General features: G+C 43.4%; 1 protein-coding gene across 1 annotated transcript in view; it reads left to right on the top strand.

Moving 5' to 3' along the window:
- The window catches only part of LOC110496656 (alpha-catulin), a 108,309-nt gene that overhangs the window by 39,235 nt on the left and 48,819 nt on the right, over positions 1–20,255 (top strand). Inside the window, exon 2 of the mRNA XM_036953442.1 lies at positions 8,506–8,695. Within this exon, the coding sequence (XP_036809337.1) occupies positions 8,506–8,695 (190 nt within the window). The remainder of the gene's footprint in view (positions 1–8,505; positions 8,696–20,255) is intronic.

Genomic DNA, 20,255 nt, shown 5'->3' on the forward strand with positions numbered 1-20,255 from the left:
GCAGAAGATGAATGTGCAAGTAGAGATACAGGGAGAGATACTGGGGTGCATAGGAGAAAAATAAATAAATACAGTATGGAGATGAGGTAGTTGAAAGGGCTATTTACAGATGGGCTATGTACAGGTGCAATGATCTGTGAGCTGCTCTGACAGCTGGTGCTTGAAGTTAGTGAAGGAGATATGAGTCTCCAGCTTCAGCAATTTTTGCAGTTCGTTCCAGTCATTGGCAGCAGAGAACTGTAAGGAAAGGCTGCCAAAGAGGAATTGGCTTTGGGGGTGACCAGTGAAATATACCTGCTGGAGTGCGTGCTGCGGGTGGGTGCTGCTATGGTGACCAGTGATCTGAGATAAGGCAGGGCTATACCTAGCACAGACTTGTAGATGACTTGGAGTGGGTTTGGGACGAGTATGAAGCAAGGGCCAGCCAACGAGGGCATACAGGTCGCAGTGTTGGGTAGTATATGGGACTTTGGTGACAAAACGGATGGCACTGTGGTAGACTGCATCCAATTTGTTGAGTAGGGTATTGGAGGCTATTTTGTAAATGACATCGCCGAAGTCGAGGATCGGTAGGATAGTCGGTTTTACAAGGGTATGTTTGGCAGCATGAGTGAAGGATGTTTTGTTGAGAAATAGGAAGCCGATTCTAGGTTTAAATCTGGATTGGAGATCCTTAATGTGTGTCTGGAAGGAGAGTTTACAGTCTAACCAGACACCTAGGTATTTGTAGTTGTCCACATATTCTAGGTCAGAACCATCCAGAGTAGTGATGCTGGACCGGTGGGTAGGTGCGGGCAGCAATCGGTTGAAGAGCATGCATTTAGTTTTACTTGCATTTAAGAGCAGTTGGAGGCCACGGAAGGAGAGTTGTATGGCATTGAAGCTCGTCTGGAGGGTTTTTAACACAGTGTCCAAAGAAGGGCCAGAAGTATACAGAATGTTGTCTGCATAGAGGTGGATCAGAGAATTACCAGCAGCAAGAGCGACATCATTGATGTAAACAGAAGAGAGTAGGCCTGAGAATTGAACCCTGTGGCACCCACCATAGAGACTGCCAGAGGTCTGGACAACAGGCCCTCCGACTTGACACACTGAACTCTCTGAGATGTAGTTGGTCTGCCGATACGAATGTGGTGATTGACAGAGTCGAAAGCCTTGGCCAGGACGATGAATACGGCTGCACAGTATTGTCCCTTATCGATGGCAGTTATGATATCGTTTAGGACCTTGAGCGTGGCTGAGGTGCACCCATGACCAGCTCGGAAGCCAGACTGCATAGCAGAGAAGGTACGGTGGGATTCAAAATGGTTGGTTATTTGTTTGTTAACTTGGCTTTCGAAGACCTTAGAAAGGCAGGGTAGGATAGATATAGGTCTGTAGCAGTTTGGGTCAAGAGTGCCTCCCCCTTTGAAGAGGGGGATGACCGCAGCAGCCTTACGATCTTTGGGGATCTCAGATGATACGAAAGAGAGGTTGAACAGGCTAGTAATAGGGGTTGCAACAATTTCGGCAGATCATTTTTTAGAAAGAGAGGGTCCAGATTGTCTAGCCCGGCTGGTTTGTAGGGGTTGCAGCTCGTTCAGAACATCAGCTATCTGGATTAGGGTGAAGGAGAAATGGGGAGGCTTGGGCGAGTTGCTGTGGGGGGCGCAGGGCAGATGACCGGGGTAGGGGTAGCCAGGTGGAAAGCATGGCCAGCAGTAGAAAAATGCTTATTGAAATTCTCAATTAACATGGATTTATCGGTGGTGACAGTGTTTCCTAGCCTCAGTGCAGTGGGCAGCTGGGAGGAGGTGCTTTTATTCTCCATGGACATTAGTGTTCCAGAATTTTTGGGAGTTTGTGCTACCGGATGCAAATTTCTGTTTGAAAAAGCTAGCTTTAGCTTTCCTAACTGCCTGTGTATATTGGTTCCTAACTTCCCTGAAAAGTTGCGCATCCCGGGGCTATTCGATGCTAATTCAGAACGCCACAGGATGTTTTTGTGCTGGTCAAGGGCAGCCAGGTCTGGATGGATATAAGGGCTATATCTGTTCCTTGTTCAAATTTTTTGAATGGGGCATGCTAATTTAAGATGGCACTTTTAAAGAATAACCAGGCATCCTCTACTGACGGGATGAGGTCAATAGCCTTCCAGGATACCAGGTCGATTAGAAAGGCCTGCTCGCTGAAGTGTTTTAGGCAGCATTTGACAGTGATGAGGGGTGGTTGTTTGACCGCAGACCCATTACGGATGCAGCCAATGAGGCAGTGATCGCTGAGATCTTGGTTGAAGACAGCAGGTGTATTTTGAGGGCAAGTTGGTTAGGATGATATCTATGGGGGTGCCCGTGTTTACGGATTTGGGGTTGTACCTGGTTGTATCATTGATCATTTGTGTGAGATTGAGGGCATCAAATTTAGATTTTAGGATGGCCGGGGTGTTAACCATGTCCCAGATTAGGTCACCTAGCAGCACAAGCTCTTTCTCACAATCTCTCTTTTGGCTTTAGACTCATATTGCAGTTCTCTCTTGCTCTCCATCCCCTTTGGTTTTAAATTAATATAGCAGCTCTCCCTCTTTTCATTTTAGACCCATAGAGCATCTCTTTCTCTCTCTCTCTCTCCCTCCCTCCCTCACTCTTGGTTTTAGATTAATAGAGCAGCGCTCTCTCCCTCTTGGTTTCAGATTAAATTAATATAGCAGCTCTCTCTCTCCCTCCCTCCCTCTTGGTTTTAGATTAATAGAGCAGCGCTCTCTCCCTCTTGGTTTCAGATTTATATAGCAGCTCTTTCTCCCTCTTGATTTCAGATCAATATAGCAGCTCTCTCCCTCTTGGTTTCAGATTAATATAGCAGCGCTCTCTCTCTCTCTTGGTTTCAGATGAATATAGCAGTGCTCTCTCTCTCTCTCTCTCTCTCTTGGTTTCAGATTAATATAGCAGCGCTCTCTCTCTCTCTTGGTTTCAGATTAATATAGCAGCGCTCTCTCTCCCTCTTGGTTTCAGATTAATATAGCAGCGCTCTCTCTCTCTCTCTCTCTCTCTCGGTTTCAGATTAATATAGCAGCGCTCTCTCCCTCTTGGTTTCAGATTAATATAGTAGCGCTCTCTCTCTCTCTCTTGGTTCAGATTAATATAGCAGCGCTCTCGCTCTCCTTCTTGGTTTCAGATTAATATAGCAGCGCTCCCTCCCTCTTAGTTTCAGATTAATATAGCAGCGCTCTCTCTCCCTCTTGGTTTCAGATTAATATAGCAGCGCTCTCTCTCCCTCTTGGTTTTTAGATTAATATAACAGCGCTCTCTCCCTCTTGGTTTCAGATTAATATAGTAGCGCTCTCTCCCTCTTGGTTTTAGATTAATATAGCAGTTCTCTCTCTCCCTCAGATTAATATAGCAGCCCCCCCTTCTTGGTTTTAGATTAATATAGCAACTCTCACAATCTCTCTTTTGGCTTTAGACCCATATAGCAGCTCGCTCTCCTCTCCCTCCCTTTTGGTTTTAAATTAATATAGCAACTCTCTGTCTCTCTCTCTCTCTGATTTAATATTATGTTTCTCCACCCTGCTTCATTCCTATTTACACAGGCAGCCCCATGTAGTCATGTGTTCCATTGATACCGCAGGAGGAAGTTAAGGACACTTTCTCTCCTCTCTCTATAATACACACCTACACACACACTGATGGTCAATACACTCTCACATTTCCAAGTATACCCTATCTTTCGCTTCCGTTCAATCAAATGTTTTAAGAGACTCCTGCCCTCACTTCCTCCTTGTTTTTCTCAAGAGTAAATGGATGGATTTCTCACGGAGGGAGCTATTATCAGGTTTCCACAGTCGTTCAACAAGCTGCTAAAAGGCAGAGGGTGTTTCCCAAATGGCTCCCTATTTCCCTGGGCTTAGCCAAAAGTAGTGCTCTATATAGGGAACAGTGTTTCATTTGGAATACAAGCAGATGCACTGGTCAGGTTCCTGAGGTTCTGTCGCATCCCTTCTTTTCTGGGTGAGTGCCAGCGCGAGAGGGCATTTGAGTGTCATGAATACCAGATGCCCCGTGATTCAGGCCCTTTATGACCTGCACGCCAAATATGCACGCCATGCACACACACACACACACACACACACACACACACTTTATCCTCATCTACTGGGTAGTGAAGACATATGGGGCGGCAGGATAGCCTAGTGGTTAGAGTGTTGGGCTAGTAACCGGAAGGTTGCAAGTTCAAATCCCCGAGCTGACAATGTACAAATCTGCCGTTCTGCCCCTGAACAGACAGTTAACCCACTGTTCCTAGGCCGTCATTGAAAATAAGAATTTGTTCTTAACTGACTTGCCTAGTTAAATAAAGGTAAAGTAAAACATTTAAATATGACTCAAATGATTAGATTAGAAAAATGGATTGCATAATATTCTGCACTAATGTGATGTTGATTTGAATTCAGGCCAAACATTCTAACCTTCTGCAGAGGTTCTGTACAGTGTGGCATATGGATCACTGAGTCACCATGGTCCCATACAGTAGTAGAACTCATCCAGTACTCAGGCTCCGGGACAGAAATGGAATTTCCCTTTTCATATAGAATGCCTCTTTTTTTTCTGTGTGTGAGTTAGCGAACACTCCCTGGTTTGGAGGCATCATAAGTAGTGGCTATCTAATCCTTGCCAGGCAGTGCTGTTGTGATGCATTGAAGGAGAGAGAGAGAGAGAGAGAGAGAGGAGAGTGGCAGATAAGTGGGAAGAGTGAGAGATATGCTCTGTTACATTTTCTCTCATTGTCTAATTATCCTCCTCTTCAGGGACACACGTCACTAAACCAACCATCGCGTTCCACTCGGCTACACTGTGACATCACGTAGTCACGCACTCACTCCAAACCCACCTGCCGCCCCCTTCCAATTAATGTGTCTCGAGTATTTTCTGTTTTGCTTGAAAAGTGGGCTGTGGTTCTGTTACATTTGAGTAATTTAGCAGATGCTCTTAACCCTAATTGCTCCTGTAAGTTGCTTTGGATAAGTGCCTTGCTCAAGGGCATATCAACACATTTTTCACCTAGTCTACTTGGGAATTCGAACTAGCGGACTTTCGGTTACTAGCCCAATGCTCTTAACCACTAGGCTACCTGCCGCCTGGTTGAAGAGCAGGATGTGGTTCTGTTCTGTTTGAAGAGCGGGATGTGGTTCTGTTCTGGTTGAAGAGCGGGCTGTGGTTCTGCTCTGGTTGAAGAGCACGCTATGGTTCTGTTATGGTTGAAAAGTGGGCTGTGGTTCTGTTTGAAGAGTGGGCTGTGAAAAGCAGGTGGATGAAGGGGAATTACCTATCCCCACTGCACTTGATGAGCTCCCTAGTGCTTCCGCCTTGCATTCCAGCGCCCTAGGGCGTCCTCCTTGCGTTCCAGCGCCCTAGGGCGTCCTCCTTGCGGTTAGGTTAGGACATCTTTGTGCATGACACACGTCATTTTTCCAACAATTGTTTACAGACAGATTATTTCACTTATAATTCACTGTATCACAATTCCAGTGGGTCAGAAGTTTACATACACTAAGTTGACTGTGCCTTTAAATGGCTTGGGAAATTCTAGAAAATGGTGTCATGGCATTAGAAGCTCCTGGTAGGCTAATTGACATAATTTGTGTTAATTGGAGGTGTACCTGTGGATGTATTTCAAGGCCTACCTTCAAACTCAGTGCCTCTTTGCTTGACATCTTGGGAAAATCAGAAGAAATCAGCCAAGAACTCAGAAAAAAATTGTAGACCTCAAAATGCCTGAAGGTACCACGTCCATCTGACAAACAATAGTACCCACGTATAAACACCATGGGACCACGCAGCCGCCATACCGCTCAGGAAGGAGACCCGTTCTGTCTCCTAGAGATGAAAGTACTTTGGTGCAAAAAGTGCAAATCAATCCCACATCAATCCCAGAACAACAGCAAAGGACCTTGTGAAGATGTTGAAGGAAACAGATAGAAAAGTATATTTTTCCACAGTAAATCGAGTCCTATATCGACATAACCTGAAAGGCGGCTCAGCAAGAAAGAAGCCACTGCTCCAAAACCGCCATGAAAAGCCAGACTATGGTTTGCAACTGCACATGGGGACAAAGATCGTACTTTTTGGAGAAATGTCCTCTGGTCTGATGAAACAAAAATAGAACTGTTTGGCTATAATGACCATCGTTATGTTTGGAGGGAAAAGGGGGAGGCTTGCAATCCGAAGAACACCATCCCAACCGTGAAGCACGGGGGTGGTAGCATCATGTTGTGGGGGTGCTTTGCTGCAGGAGGGACTGGTGCACTTCACAAAATAGATGGCTTCACGAGGAAGGAAAATTATATAGACGTATTGAAGCAACATCTCAAGACATCAGTCGGGAAGTTAAAGCTTGGTCGCAAATGGGTCTTCCAAATGGACAATGACCCCAAGCATACTTCCAAAGTTGTGGCAAAATGGCTTAAGGACAACAAAGTCAAGGTATTGGAGTTGCCATTACAAAGCCCTGACCTCAATCCTATAGAACATTTGTGGGCAGAACTGAAAAAGCATGTCCGAGCAAGGAGGCCTACAAACCTGACTCCGTTATACCAGCTCTGTCAGGAGGAATGGGCCAAAATTCACCCAACTTATTGTGGGAAGCTTGTGGCTACCCAAAACGTCTGACCCAAGTTAAACAATTTAAAGGCAATGCTACCAAATACTAATTGAGTGCATGTAAACTTCTGACCCACTGGGAATGTGACGAACGAAATAAAAGGCTGAAATAAATCATTCTCTCTACTATTATTCTGACATTTCATATTCTTAAAATAAAGGGGTGATCATAACTGACCTAAGACAGAGAATTTTTACAAGTATTAAATGTCAGGAATTGTGAAAAAACTGAGTTTAAATGTATTTGGCTGAGGTGTATGTAAACTTCTGACTTCAACTGTATCTAGGAAATGGACAAACGTATTATCTTTTCCAGCACCTTCTATTCTAAAGTCAGTTCTGAGGTATTTCAATTTGTTTTCCAAATCCAAAAATAATCATTTGAGCCACAGATTGGATGAAATCTTGTTTCAAAAAATCCTACCGCATAGATTTTCGGAAGGAATCGATAGTTGTGTTTTGCGGGCCCAAGTTTAGAGAGTTTTACACTCTGTTTTAGACTTGTTTTACACATGTTTTAAACTTGCTTATAATCACCATGGTTTGTACAGTAAACCTACTACATTACAGATACCTGACCACAGGTTTGTGTCCCAAATGGCACCCTTTCCCTTCATGGTGGGCCCTGGTCAAAAGTAGTGCTACAAAGGAAATAGGGGGCCATTTGGGACACGCACCAGGAGTTAGTGGGGCTTGAGAATGCCAGTGGTGTACCAGTTTCAATTCCCCACAGCCCACTGAGCTCTCACCAACTGCGCACTGTTATGGTCTGGAAGGGATTGTTTCCATTCAGGTATCTAAGGCAATCAGTGAATAATTTATAGTAATAGGTTCAAACCTATACATAATAGATGACTCTGATCGTAGCTAACAGGCCCCATCTGAGTTGTGTGTGTGTGTGTGCGCGTGCGTGTCTGATACATAACAAATTATTCTGATCGTCGCTAATAGGCCCCACCTGAGTTGCCTGTGTGTGTGTGAGTGCGTGTGTAGATGCTGCACTACGGGAGACACCTCCTGCTGTCTCACTGCCGGCTCTCTCCACCTGTTAGACTGCTCCATAGGAAATCAGCAATCAGCTCTCTGTCTCTCTCCGGGAAAAGGAAATTATTCTACTTTTTTTCTGGTTCCTCACTTGGGCAAAGTGGTGAAAACATGGCCCGCGCTGTACCCTGGATGGTGTAGACAGTTAATTGTTTTGGAGAAACATGCTGTTCCACAGTGAAATGGGTTGGTATGCTGATTCAGGTTGAGCACAGCAGCAGACTGTGCCATGGAAAGTGTGCCTCTGTAGTCTGTATCACCACACTGACCAGGTTGTGTCTCTGTATCACCACACTGACCAGCCTGTGTCTCTGTATCACCACACTGACCAGGTTGTGTCTCTGTATCACCACACTGACCAGCCTGTGTCTCTGTATCACCACACTGACCAGGTTGTGTCTCTGTATCACCACACTGACCAGCCTGTGTCTCTGTATCACCACACTGACCAGCCTGTGTCTCTGTATCACCACACTGACCAGCCTGTGTCTCTGTATCACCACACTGACCAGCCTGTGTCTCTGTATCACCACACTGACCAGGTTGTGTCTCTGTATCACCACACTGACCAGCCTGTGTCTCTGTATCACCACACTGACCAGGTTGTGTCTCTGTATCACCACACTGACCAGCCTGTGTCTCTGTATCACCACACTGACCAGGTTGTGTCTCTGTATCACCACACTGACCAGGTTGTGTCTCTGTATCACCACACTGACCAGGTTGTGTCTCTGTATCACCACACTGACCAGCCTGTGTCTCTGTATCACCACACTGACCAGCCTGTGTCTCTATATCACCACACTGACCAGTCTCTGTATCCTCCTAGATCACCACACTGATCAATCACAAAGACAAGCCAAAGAAGTCGGAGCGGACCCAGCAGGCTATCCAGAGAGTGGGCCAGGCCGTCAGCGTTGCTGTGGGACGCTTTGTTGGTGTAGGCGAGGCCATCGCCGTGGAGAACGAGGAGCTGAAGGAAGAGATGGGCATGGCTTGTTTCGAGGCGCGCAGAGCAGGTAACTGGGGCTGTGTCTGAAATTGCGTCCTTTCCCTGTGTAGTGGTGATGGGGGAATAAATTGATACGGTTACATATTGGGATTTTATTTCTGACGATATATCGTTTTATTTTTTAATTTAGAATTTTACCTTTATTTAACCAGGCAAGTCAGTTAAGAACAAATTCTTATTTTCAATGACGGCCTAGGAACAGTGGGTTAACTGCCTGTTCAGGGGCAGAACGACAGCTTGGGGATTTGAACTTGCAACCTTTCGGTTACTAGTCCAACACTCTAACCACTAGGCTACCCTGCCGTTTTGACAATATCTCAATATTATTTATTGCGCTAGTTGGCTGTACCTGAACTAAAACGCCATAAAATCTCTATCGAATCGCAATACTTATAGAATCGTGAGAATTGGTACGGCAGATAGCCTAGTAGTTAGAACGTTGGGCAAGTAACCAAAAGATTGCTGGATCGAATCCCCGAGCTGACAAGGTAAAAATCTGCCGTTCTACCCCTGAGCAAGGCAGTTAACCCACTGTTCCCCGGTAGGCCGTCTTTGTAAATAAGAATTTGTCTTAACTGACTTGCATAGTTAAAAACATTTTAAAAAATTGCAATACATTTCGTATTAGCACCTAAGTATCATGATAATATTGTATTGTGAGGTCCCTGGCAATTCCCAGCCATACTATATAGTACACTACTTTTGACCAAAACCCCATGTGAGCCCTGGTCAAATGTAGTGCACTATTTAGGGAATATGATGCCATTTGGGATGCTACCTAGCAGTCCAACTGACAGTGATTTGGGGGTTGTTTTCATCATAAATAAATTATTTAAAAGTTGTTCTCTGCCTAGACATAACTCTGCTATCAAACACAACTCCACTGGAGGCATCCAGAAGTAGAAGGCTTTGTTGTATTTGTTCCTTTGTGAGTGAAGTTGAGCTGAAGGCTAAAGTGAAGTGAACAGAGTTACTGCTGCTCTTGCCTGAGGGGGGAAAAACAGAGACCGTGAAAAGAACAGTGTGAGTCAGGTTTGGAGAAGTACAGAGCTGGGATGGGAGAAGGGAGATAAACCACTTATCCAATCTTTTTGGCTCTACAACAAAGAACAAACAGCAAAAACATATACATGATCAAATACAAATCTTAGAATCAACTATTAAAACCTGTTGTGACTAGGGGGCAGTATTTAAATTTTTGGAAAAAAAACGTTCCCGTAGTAAACGGGATATTTTGTCAGGACAAGATGCTAGAATATGCATATAATTGACAGCTTAGGATAGAAAACACTCTAAAGTTTCCAAAACTGTAAAAATATTGTCAGTGAGTATAACAGAACTGATGTTGCAGACGAAAGCCTGAGAAAAATCCCATCCGGAAGTGCCTCATGTTTCGAAAGTGCTGCGTTCCAATGCGTCCCTATTGAGCAGTGAATGGGCTATCAACCAGATTACTCTTTCTCCGTATTCCCGAAGGTGTCTACAGCATTGTGACGTAGTTTTACGCATTTATGTTGAAGAATACCCGTAGCCATTAATCCAATTGGTCCTACTGAAAAACTAATTGTCCCGACGGATATATTATCGAATAGATATTTGAAAAACACCTTGAGGATTGATTATAAACAACGTTTGCCATGTTTCTGTCGATATTATGGAGCTAATTTGGAATATTTTTCGCTGTTTTCGTGACTGCAATTTCCGGGCGATTTCTCAGCCAAACGTGAAGAACAAACGGAGCTATTTCGCCTACAAAAATATTATTTTTGGAAAAAAGGAACATTTGCTATCTAACTGGGAGTCTCGTGAGTGAAAACATCAAGGACTGATCAACCCAATCCATAAAAGTGGAGCCAAATTTGACCCCAATAACTAGAGCGGGATAGGTTTCATCAGCAACTTTGGTAATATCCTCTGCATTAACAGCAGACTCGTACATTTACTCAGTGAAAACAATGTACTGAGCAAATGTCAAATTACCAAACAGACCACATACAGTTGAAGTCGGGAATTTTACAAACACTTAGGTTGTAGTCATTAACTCCTTTTTCAACCACTCCACACATTTCTTGTTAACAATCTATAGTTTTGGCAAGTCGGTTAGGACATCTACTTTGTGCATGACACAAGTAATGTTTCCAACAATTGTTTACAGACAGATTATTTCACTTATAATTCACTGTATCACAATTCCAGTGGGTCAGAAGTTTACATACACTAAGTTGACTGTGCCTTGAAACAGCTTGGAAAATTCCAGAAAATTATGTCATGGCTTTAAGAGCTTCTGATAGGCTAATTGACACCATTTGAGTCAATTGAATGTGTATTTGTGGATGTATTTCAAGGCCTACCTTCAAACTCAGTGTCTCTTTGCTTGACATCATGGGAAAATCTAAAGAAATCAGCCAAGATGTCAGAAAACAAATTGTAGACCTCCACAAATCTGGTTCATCCTTGGGAGCAATTTCCGAAAGCCTGACGGTACCACGTTCATCTGTACAAACAATAGTAAGCACGTATAAACACCATGGGACCACGCAGCCATCGTTCCGCTCAGGAAGGAGATGCGTTCTGTCTCCTAGAACGTACGTTGTTGTGAAAAGTGCAAATCAATCCCAGAACAAAAGCAAAGAACCTTGTGAAGATGCTGGAGGAAACCGGTACAAAAGTATTTTATATCCACAGTAAAACGAGTCCTATATCGACAACCTGAAAGGCCGCTCAGCAAGGAAGAAGCCACTGCTCCAAAACCGCCATAAAAAAAAGCCAGACTACGGTTTGCAACTGCACATTGGGACAAAGATCGTACTTTTTGGAGAAATGTCCTCTGGTCTGATGAAACAAAAAATAACTGTTTGGCCATAATGACCATCGTTATGTTTGGAGGAAAAAGGGGGAGGCTTGCAAGCTGAAGAACACCATCCCAACCGTGAAGCACGGGGGTGGCAGCATCATGTTGTGGGGGGTGCTTTGTTGAAGGAGGGGCTGGTGCGCTTCACAAAATAGATTGCATCATGAGGCAGGAAAAAATATATATAGATGTATTGAAGCAACATCTCAAGACATCAGCCAGGAAGTTAACGCTTGGTCGCAAATGGGTCTTCCAAATGGACAATGACCCCAAGCATACTTCCAAAGTTGTGGCAAAATGGCTTAAGGACAATAAAGTCAAGGTATTGGAGTGGCCATCACAAAGCCCTGACCTCAATCCTATACAAAATATGTGGGCAGAACTGAAAAAGTGTGTCCGAGCAAAGAGGCCTACAAACCTGACTCAGTTACAGGAGGAATGGGCCAAAATTCACCCAACTTATTGTGGGAAGCTAGCCAAAACATCTGACCCAAGTTAACCTGTTGCGTCGAGAAATCCCGTATCCGGGAGCGTAATTATAGCCTCAAGCTCATTACCATAACGCAACGTTAACTATTCATGAAAATCGCAAATGAAATAAATATATTGGCTCACAAGCTTAGCCTTTTGTTATCAACACTGTCATCTCAGATTTTCAAAATATGCTTTTCAACCATAGCTACACAAGCACTTGTGTAAGAGTATTGATAGCTAGCATAGCATTAAGCCTAGCATTCAGCAAGCAACATTTTCACGAAAATAAGAAAAGCATTCAAATAAAATAATTTACCTTTGAAGAACTTCGGATGTTTTCAATGAGGAGACTCTCAGTTAGCAGATGTTCAGTTTTTCCAAAAATATTATTTGTGTAGGAGAAATCGCTCCGTTTTGTTCATCACGTTTGGCTAAGAAAAAACCCTGAAAATTCAGTCATTACAACGCCAAACTTTTTTCCAAATTAACTCCATAATATCGACAGAAACATGGCAAACGTTGTTTAGAATCAATCCTCAAGGTGTTTTTCACATATCTATTCGATGATAAGTCATTCGTGGCAGTTTGGTTTCTCCTCTGAACCAAATGGGAAAATGCACGCAGCTGGACACAATAATTGCAACGGAGGACACCAGACAGAGCACCTGGTAAATGTAGTCTCTTATGGTCAGTCTTCCAATGATATGCCTACAAATACGTCACAATGCTGGAGACACCTTGTGGAAACGACAAAGTGTAGGCTCATTCCTTGCGCATTCACAGCCATGTAAGGAGACATTGGAACAAAGCACATTCAAAATCTGGGGCATTGCCTGTTTGAAATTTCATCTTGGTTTCGCCTGTAGCATCAGTTCTGTGGCACTCACAGATATCTTTGCAGATTTGGAAATGTCAGAGTGTTTCCTTTCCAAAACTGTCAATTAAATGCATAGTCGAGCATCTTTTCGTGACAAAATATCTTGTTAAAAATGGGAACGTTTTTTTATCCAAAAATTAAAAGAGCGCCCCCTATATCGAAGAAGTTTAAATTGTTTAAGGCAATGCTACCAAATACTAATTGAGTGTATGTGAACTTCAGACCCACTGGGAATGTGATGAAAGAAATAATAACTTAAATAATTCTCTCTACTATTATTCTGAGATTTCCAATCCTTAAAATAGTGGTAATCCTAACTGACCTACTTCAGGGAGTTTTTACTAGTTTTAAATACAATTTTGAAAAACTGAGTTTAAATGTATTTGGCTAAGGTGTATGTACATTTCCGACTTCATTTGTATTCAACCTGCGAACCCTAATTAACAAACAAACAAACCAAAACAAAGTCTTCTCATGCTTCATTGATTTCGAAAAAGCCTTTGGCTCAATTTGGCATGAGGGTCTGCTATACAAATTCATGGAAAGTGGTGTTGACGGAAAAACATACAACATTATAAAATCCATGTACACAAACAACAAGTGTGCAGTTAAAATTAGCAAAAGAAAACATTTATTTCCACAGGGCTGTGGGGTGAGACAGGGATGCAGCTTAAACCCAACCCTCTTCAACATACAGTGGGGAGAACAATTATTTGAAACACTGACAATTTTGCAGGTTTTCCTACTTTCAAAGCATGTAGAGGTCTGTAATTTTTATCATAGGTACACTTCAACTCTGAGAGACGGAATCTAAAACAAAAATCCAGAAAATCACATTGTATGATTTTTAAGTAATTAATTTGCATTTTATTGTATGACATAAGTATTTGATACATCAGAAAAGCAGAACTTAATATTTGGTACAGAAGCCTTTGTTTGCAATTACAGAGATCATATGTTTCCTGTAGTTCTTGACCAGGTTTGCACACACTGCAGCAGGGATGTTTGCCCCCTCCTCCATACAGACCTTCTCCAGATCCTTTTGGTTTCGGGGCTGTCGCTGGTCAATATGGATTTCAGCTCCCTCCAAAGATGTTCTATTGGGTTCAGGTCTGGAGACTGGCTAGGCCACTCCAGGACCTTGAGATGCTTCTTACGGAGCCACTCTTTAGTTGCCCTGGCTGTGTGTTTTGGGTCGTTGTCATGCTGGAAGACCCAGCCACGACCCATCTTCAATGCTGTTACTGAGGGAAGGAGGTTGTTGGCCAAGATCTCGCGATACATGGCCCCATCCATCCTCCCCTCAATACGGTGCAGTCGTCCTGTCCCCTTTGCAGAAAAGTATCCCCAAAGAATGATGTTTCCACCTCCATGCTTCACGGTTGGGATGGTGTTCTTGGGTTTGTACTCATCCTTCTTCTTCCTCCAAACACGGCGAGTGGAGTTTAGACCAAAAAGCTCTATTTTTGTCTCATCAGACCACATGACCTTCTCCCATTCCTCCTCTGGATCATCCAGATGGTCATTGGCAAACTTCAGACGGGCCTGGACATGCGCTGGCTTGAGCAGGGGGATCTTGCGTGCGCTGCAGGATTTTAATCCATGACGGAGTAGTGTGTTACTAATGGTTTTCTTTGAGACTGTGGTCCCAGCTCTCTTCAGGTCATTGACCAGGTCCTGGGCGGATCCCTCACCTTCCTCATGGTCATTGAACTGTGAACGAGCTGAGAGACAAGGCAAGAAGGGCCTTTTATTCCATCAAAAGAACCATAAAATGTGACATAATTACCCACGAGGTGAGATCTTGCATGGAGCCCCAGACCGAGGGTGATTGACCGTCATCTTGAACTTCTTCCATTTTCTAATAATTGCGCCAACAGTTGTTGCCTTCTAACCAAGCTACTTGCCTATTGTCCTGTAGCCCATCCCAGCTTTGTGCAGGTCTACAATTTTTTCCCTGATGTCCTTACACAGCTCTCTGGTCTTGGCCATTGTGGAGAGGTTGGAGTCTATTTGATTGAGTGTGTGGACAGGTGTCTTTTATACAGGTAACGAGTTCAAACAGGTGCAGTTAATACAGGTAATGAGTGGAGAACAGGAGGGATTCTTAAAGAAAAATTAACAGGTCTGTGAGAGCCGGAATTCTTTCTGGTTGGTAGGTGATCAAATACTTATGTCATGCAATAAAATGCAGATTAATTACTTAAAAATCATACAATGTGATTTTCTGGACTTCAACCGTCTCTCATGGTTGAAGTGTACCTATGATAACAATTACAGACCTCTACATGCTTTGTAAGTAGAAAAACCTGCAAAATCGGCATTGTATCAAATACTTGTTCTCCCTACTGTATATATCAATGAATTGGCGAGGGCACTAGACCAGTCTGCAGCACCCGGCCTCACCTTACTAGAATCTGAAGTCAAATGTCTACGGTTTGCTGATGATCTGGTGCTTCTGTCCCCAACCAAGGAGAGCCTACAGCAGCACCTAGATCTTCTGCACCGATTCAGCCAGACCTGGGCCCTGACAGTAAATCTCAGTAAGACAAAAACAATGGTGTTCCAAAAAAGATCCAGTCGCTAGGACAACAAATACAAATTCCATCTAGACACCGTTACCCTAGAGCAAACACAAAACTATACATACCTAGACCGAAACTTCAGCACCACAGGTAACTTCCATGAAACTGTGAACGAGCTGAGAGACAAGGCAAGAAGGGCCTTTTATTCCATCAAAAGAACCATAAAATGTGACATAACAATTAGGATCCGGCAAAAAATACTTGAATCAGTTATAGAACCCATTGCCCTTTATGGTTGTGAGGTCTGGGGTCTGCTCACCAGCCAAGAATTCACAAAATGGGACAAACACCAAAATCTGCATGCAGAGCAGAATTAGGCCGATACCCGCAAATGATCTAAATCCTGAAAAGAGCCTTTCAATTCTTACAACCACCTAAAATGAAGCGATTCCCAAATCTTCCATAACAAAGCCATTACCTACAGAGAGTTTAATCTAGAGACGAGTCCACTAAGCAAGATGGTTCTGAGGCTCTGTTCACAAACAGAGGCTCAGGACAGCAACACAATTAGACCCAACCAAATCATGAGGAAACAAAAGGATCATTCTTTCCAATGTGTCAAGTAATTAACAAAAAAAACAGAGCAAACTATAATGTTATTTTGTCCTAAACAGAGAGTACACCGTGACAGAATACCTGACCACTGTGACTGACCCCAAATTATGGAAATCTTTGACTATGTACAGACTCGGTGAGCATGGCCTTCCTATTGAGAAAGGTGACCGTAGGCAGACCTGGCTCTCAAGAGAAGACCAGCTATGTGCACACTGCCCAAAAAATGAGGTGGAAACTGAGCTACACTTTCTAACCTCCTGACAAATGTATGACCATATTAGAGATGCATATTTCCCTCAGATTACATGGACCCACAATGAATTTGAAAATAAATCAAATTTTGATAAACTCTCATATCAATTGGGTGAAATACCTCAATGTGCCATCACAGCAGCAAGATTTGTGACCTGTTGCCACAAGAAAAGGGCAACCAGCGAAGAACAAACACCATTGTAAATGGTGAAAACAAACACCATTGTTTTTGTACTTTAACTATTTGCACATCGTTACAAATCATATTTTGTCACAATTGCCTAATACAAACGGTGCAGACCTTATTGAAATGCTTACTTACAAGACCTTAACCAACTATGTATGCAGTTAAGAAAATACCTTTAAAAAAGTAAGAGATAAAAGTGACATAATTAAATGAGCAGCAGTAAAATAACAATAGCGAGGCTATATACAGGGGGTACCGGTACAGAGTCAATCTGCAGGGCACCGGTGTCGAGATAGTTGAAGTAATATGTACCTGTAGGTAGAGTTATTATAGTGAATATGCATAGATGATAGCAGAGAGTAGCAGCAGCATAGAAGGGGGGTAAATGCAAATAGTCTGGGTAGCCATTTTGATTAGATGTTCAGGAGTCTTATGGCTTGGGGGTAGAAGCTGTTTAAAAGCCTCTTGGACCTAGGTTCCATGCGGTAGGACAGATGCGGTAGGACAGAGAACAGTCTATGACTAGTGTGGCTGGAGTCTTGGACATTTTTTTAGGGCCTTCCTCCGACATCTCCGTGTATAGAGGTCCTGGATGGCAGGAAGCTTGGCCCCGGTGATGTACTGGGCCGTACGCACTACCCTCTATAATGCCTTGCGGTCCGAGACCGAGCAGTTGCCATACCAGGCAGTGATGCAAACCATCAGGATGCTCTCGATGGTGCAGCTGTAAAACCTTTTGAGGATCCGAGTACCCGTGCAAAATCTTTTCAGTCTCTAGAGGGGGAATAGGTTTTTTGTGCCCTTTTCATGACTTTGTGTGCTTGGACCATGTTAGTTTGTTGGTGATATGTTGGTATTACAGACTCACAGGGAGTGGTTGAAAATGTCAGTGAAGACACTTGCCAGTTGGTCAGCGCATGCTCGTAGTACACGTTGTGGTAATTCGTCTGGCCCTGCGGCCTTGTGATTGTTAGCCTGTTTAAAGGTCTTATTCACATCGGCTGCGGAGAGCGTGATCACAGTCATCCGGAACAGTTGATGCTCTCATGCATGTTTCAGTGTTACTTGCCTCGAAGCGAGCATAGACGTTATTTAGGGCATAGCGGGATTTCTTATAAGCTTTTGGGTTAGAGTCCCGCTCATTGAAAGCTGCAGCTCTTCCCTTTAGCTCAGCGTGAATGTTGCCTGTAATCTATGGCTTATGGTTGGGGTATGTACCTACAGTCACTATGGGGATGACGTCATCGATGCATTTATTGATGAAGCCAGTGCCTGATGTGGTGTAATCCTCAATGTCATTGGAAGAATCCTGGAACATATTCCAGTCTGTGCTAGAAAAACAGTCCTGTAGTCTAGCATCTGCTTCATCTGACCACTGTTTTATTGACCTAGTCACTGATGCTTCCTGCTTTAATTTTTGCTTTGAAGCATGTAAGGATAGAATTATGGTCAGATTTGCCAAATGGAGGGCGAGGGAGAGCTTTGTATGCGTCTCTGTCTGTGAAGGAAAGGTGGTCGAGTTTTTGGTTACATATTTAACATGCTGATAGAAATGAGGTAAAACTGATTTAAGTTTCCCTACATTAGAGTCCCTGGCCACTAGGAGCTCCCCCTCTGGATTAGCCTTTTCCAGTTTGCTTCTGGCGGTATACAGCTCCATGAGTGGGGTTTTAGTGCCAGCATCGGTCTGTGGTGGTATGTAGACAGCTACGAAAAATACAGATGAAAACTCTCTAGGTAGATAGTGTGGTCTACAGCTTATCATGAGATACTCTACCTCAGGCGGGCAAAACCTTGAGACTTCCTTAGCTATTGTGCACTAGTTGTTGTTTACAAATATACATAGGATGCAGCCCCATGTCCTGCCGATGAAGTGTATAACCCACCAGCTGTATGTTATTAATGTCGTTGTTCAGCCACGACTCAGTGAAACATATTATATTACAGTTTTCAAGGTCCCATTGGTAGGATATACGTACTCTTAGTTCGTCCCATTTATTTTCCATCGATTGAATGTTGGCTAGCACTACAGATGGCAAAGGCGGATTAGCCACTCGTTGTCTGATCCTCACTAGGCTCCCCGATCTCCTTCCGTGAAATCTCTGTTTCTTCCTCCTGTGAATGACGTGGATGAGGACCTTTTCAGGTGTTCGAGTATATTCTTCCTGTCCGACTCATTAAAGAAAAATGATTTGTCCAATTCGAGGTGAGTAATCGCTGTTCTGATGTCCAGAAGCTATTTTCGGTCATAAGTAGCAGCAACATTATGTACAAAATAGGTTACAAACAAAATAGCACGGTTGGTTAAAACGGCATCCATCTTCTCCGGCGCCATCATACATATACAACGCTGTGTATATGACACAATTTGAAATGTCTTTATTCTTTTGGAACTTTTGTGAGTGTAATGTTTACTGTTCATTTTTATTGTTTATTTCACTTTTGTTTATTATCTACTTCACTTGCTTTGGCAATGTTAACAAATGTTTCCCATGCCAATAAAGCCCTTGGAGAGGGAGGGAGAGAGAGCCGTTTCCCCCTCTTTTAACACTTTTCGTGGAAGGAGGATATCTACACCACGGCTATCAACACCCTTTCAACCGAACAGTGTAATGTATTTTTGAGCCGGCTTTGCAACTCTTATCCAGCTAAAAATAGCAAGATAAATATGGGGACGAAGCCTAAGGCCTGAAGCCCAATCACATTCTTATCATGTTGATAAGTCCAAAACAAAATTTTGCAGGATAAGTATTTAGACCCCCAACACAGGGGATAATAGGTTTGTTTGGGAGAAGTGGCATGTGTAACAAGGTATTTAATCCCCCAGTGTGCTGATTTGAAAAGGGCTAAACCCAGACAAAAGAGAGCTGGTGGGAATCGTCAGCCAGAGTGGTCCACTGGCCAATTGATTCCTTCTACTCCTATCTGCCATTTTCTTACCTTCTATACTCTATTGAGAATCTGAAAAAGAGTGTACTTTTCCCTCTGTCGTTTTGGAACGGAATGAAGTTGTCTTTAAATCTGCAGGAAAGGATTGATGGATTGATGGCCTCTTAACGTGTAGCAAGAGGGAGGGAGAGACTAAGCGGGCCTCCTCCAGCGCAGGCAGGCAATGGGGGCAAGCAGGGAGGCAGACTTGCAGGCAGCATAATTAAATAAATAAGGTGATTACATTACTTTAATTTGGTGATCTCCATCATGGTACGACATTGTAGATAGAAGCCACTGAGGCGGAGTTGTTGGTTTCAGTCTGTTCTGCTGGACCAGCCCAAACAAATTAATGTCGTTAGCTGAGGTTTTAGGAGGCAACTACTGTATTAAGAGTTTTGGATAGTCAGTGTTTAAAGGGGCCCTGGCCCTGTATCTCTAACTGTCCAAGTCAGTGCAACCTGCAGGCTGTAGACTACATAGCATCACAATCACCCTGTTGTAAGACTATCCTTATGGTAAGGACTTGTTACAGGACTCCACAGGTTTTAATGAAGTCAAGTGTTTACCCCTTTCAAATGCCAAGCAGCAGAAAATAATTCCCAATGAAAGAGAGCTTAGTGATAAAGAGACATGGTGAATAAATGGGGAAACTAACACACCGTCAGCAGTCAGGCCTAGAACAAGAATACAACACTGTTGTGAAGCAACACTGTAGGGGAACACTTATGCATACAAAGCCCTCCCTTTGGCAAATCCGACCACAATGCCATCTTGCTCCTACCGTCTTAAAGGCAGAAACTCAAACAGGATGTACCAGTGACTAGAACCATTCAACACTGGTCTGACCAAGCGGAA

The sequence above is a fragment of the Oncorhynchus mykiss genome, chromosome 18 (genome assembly GCF_013265735.2).
Source record: "Oncorhynchus mykiss isolate Arlee chromosome 18, USDA_OmykA_1.1, whole genome shotgun sequence".
NCBI classification, from domain to species: domain Eukaryota; kingdom Metazoa; phylum Chordata; class Actinopteri; order Salmoniformes; family Salmonidae; genus Oncorhynchus; species Oncorhynchus mykiss.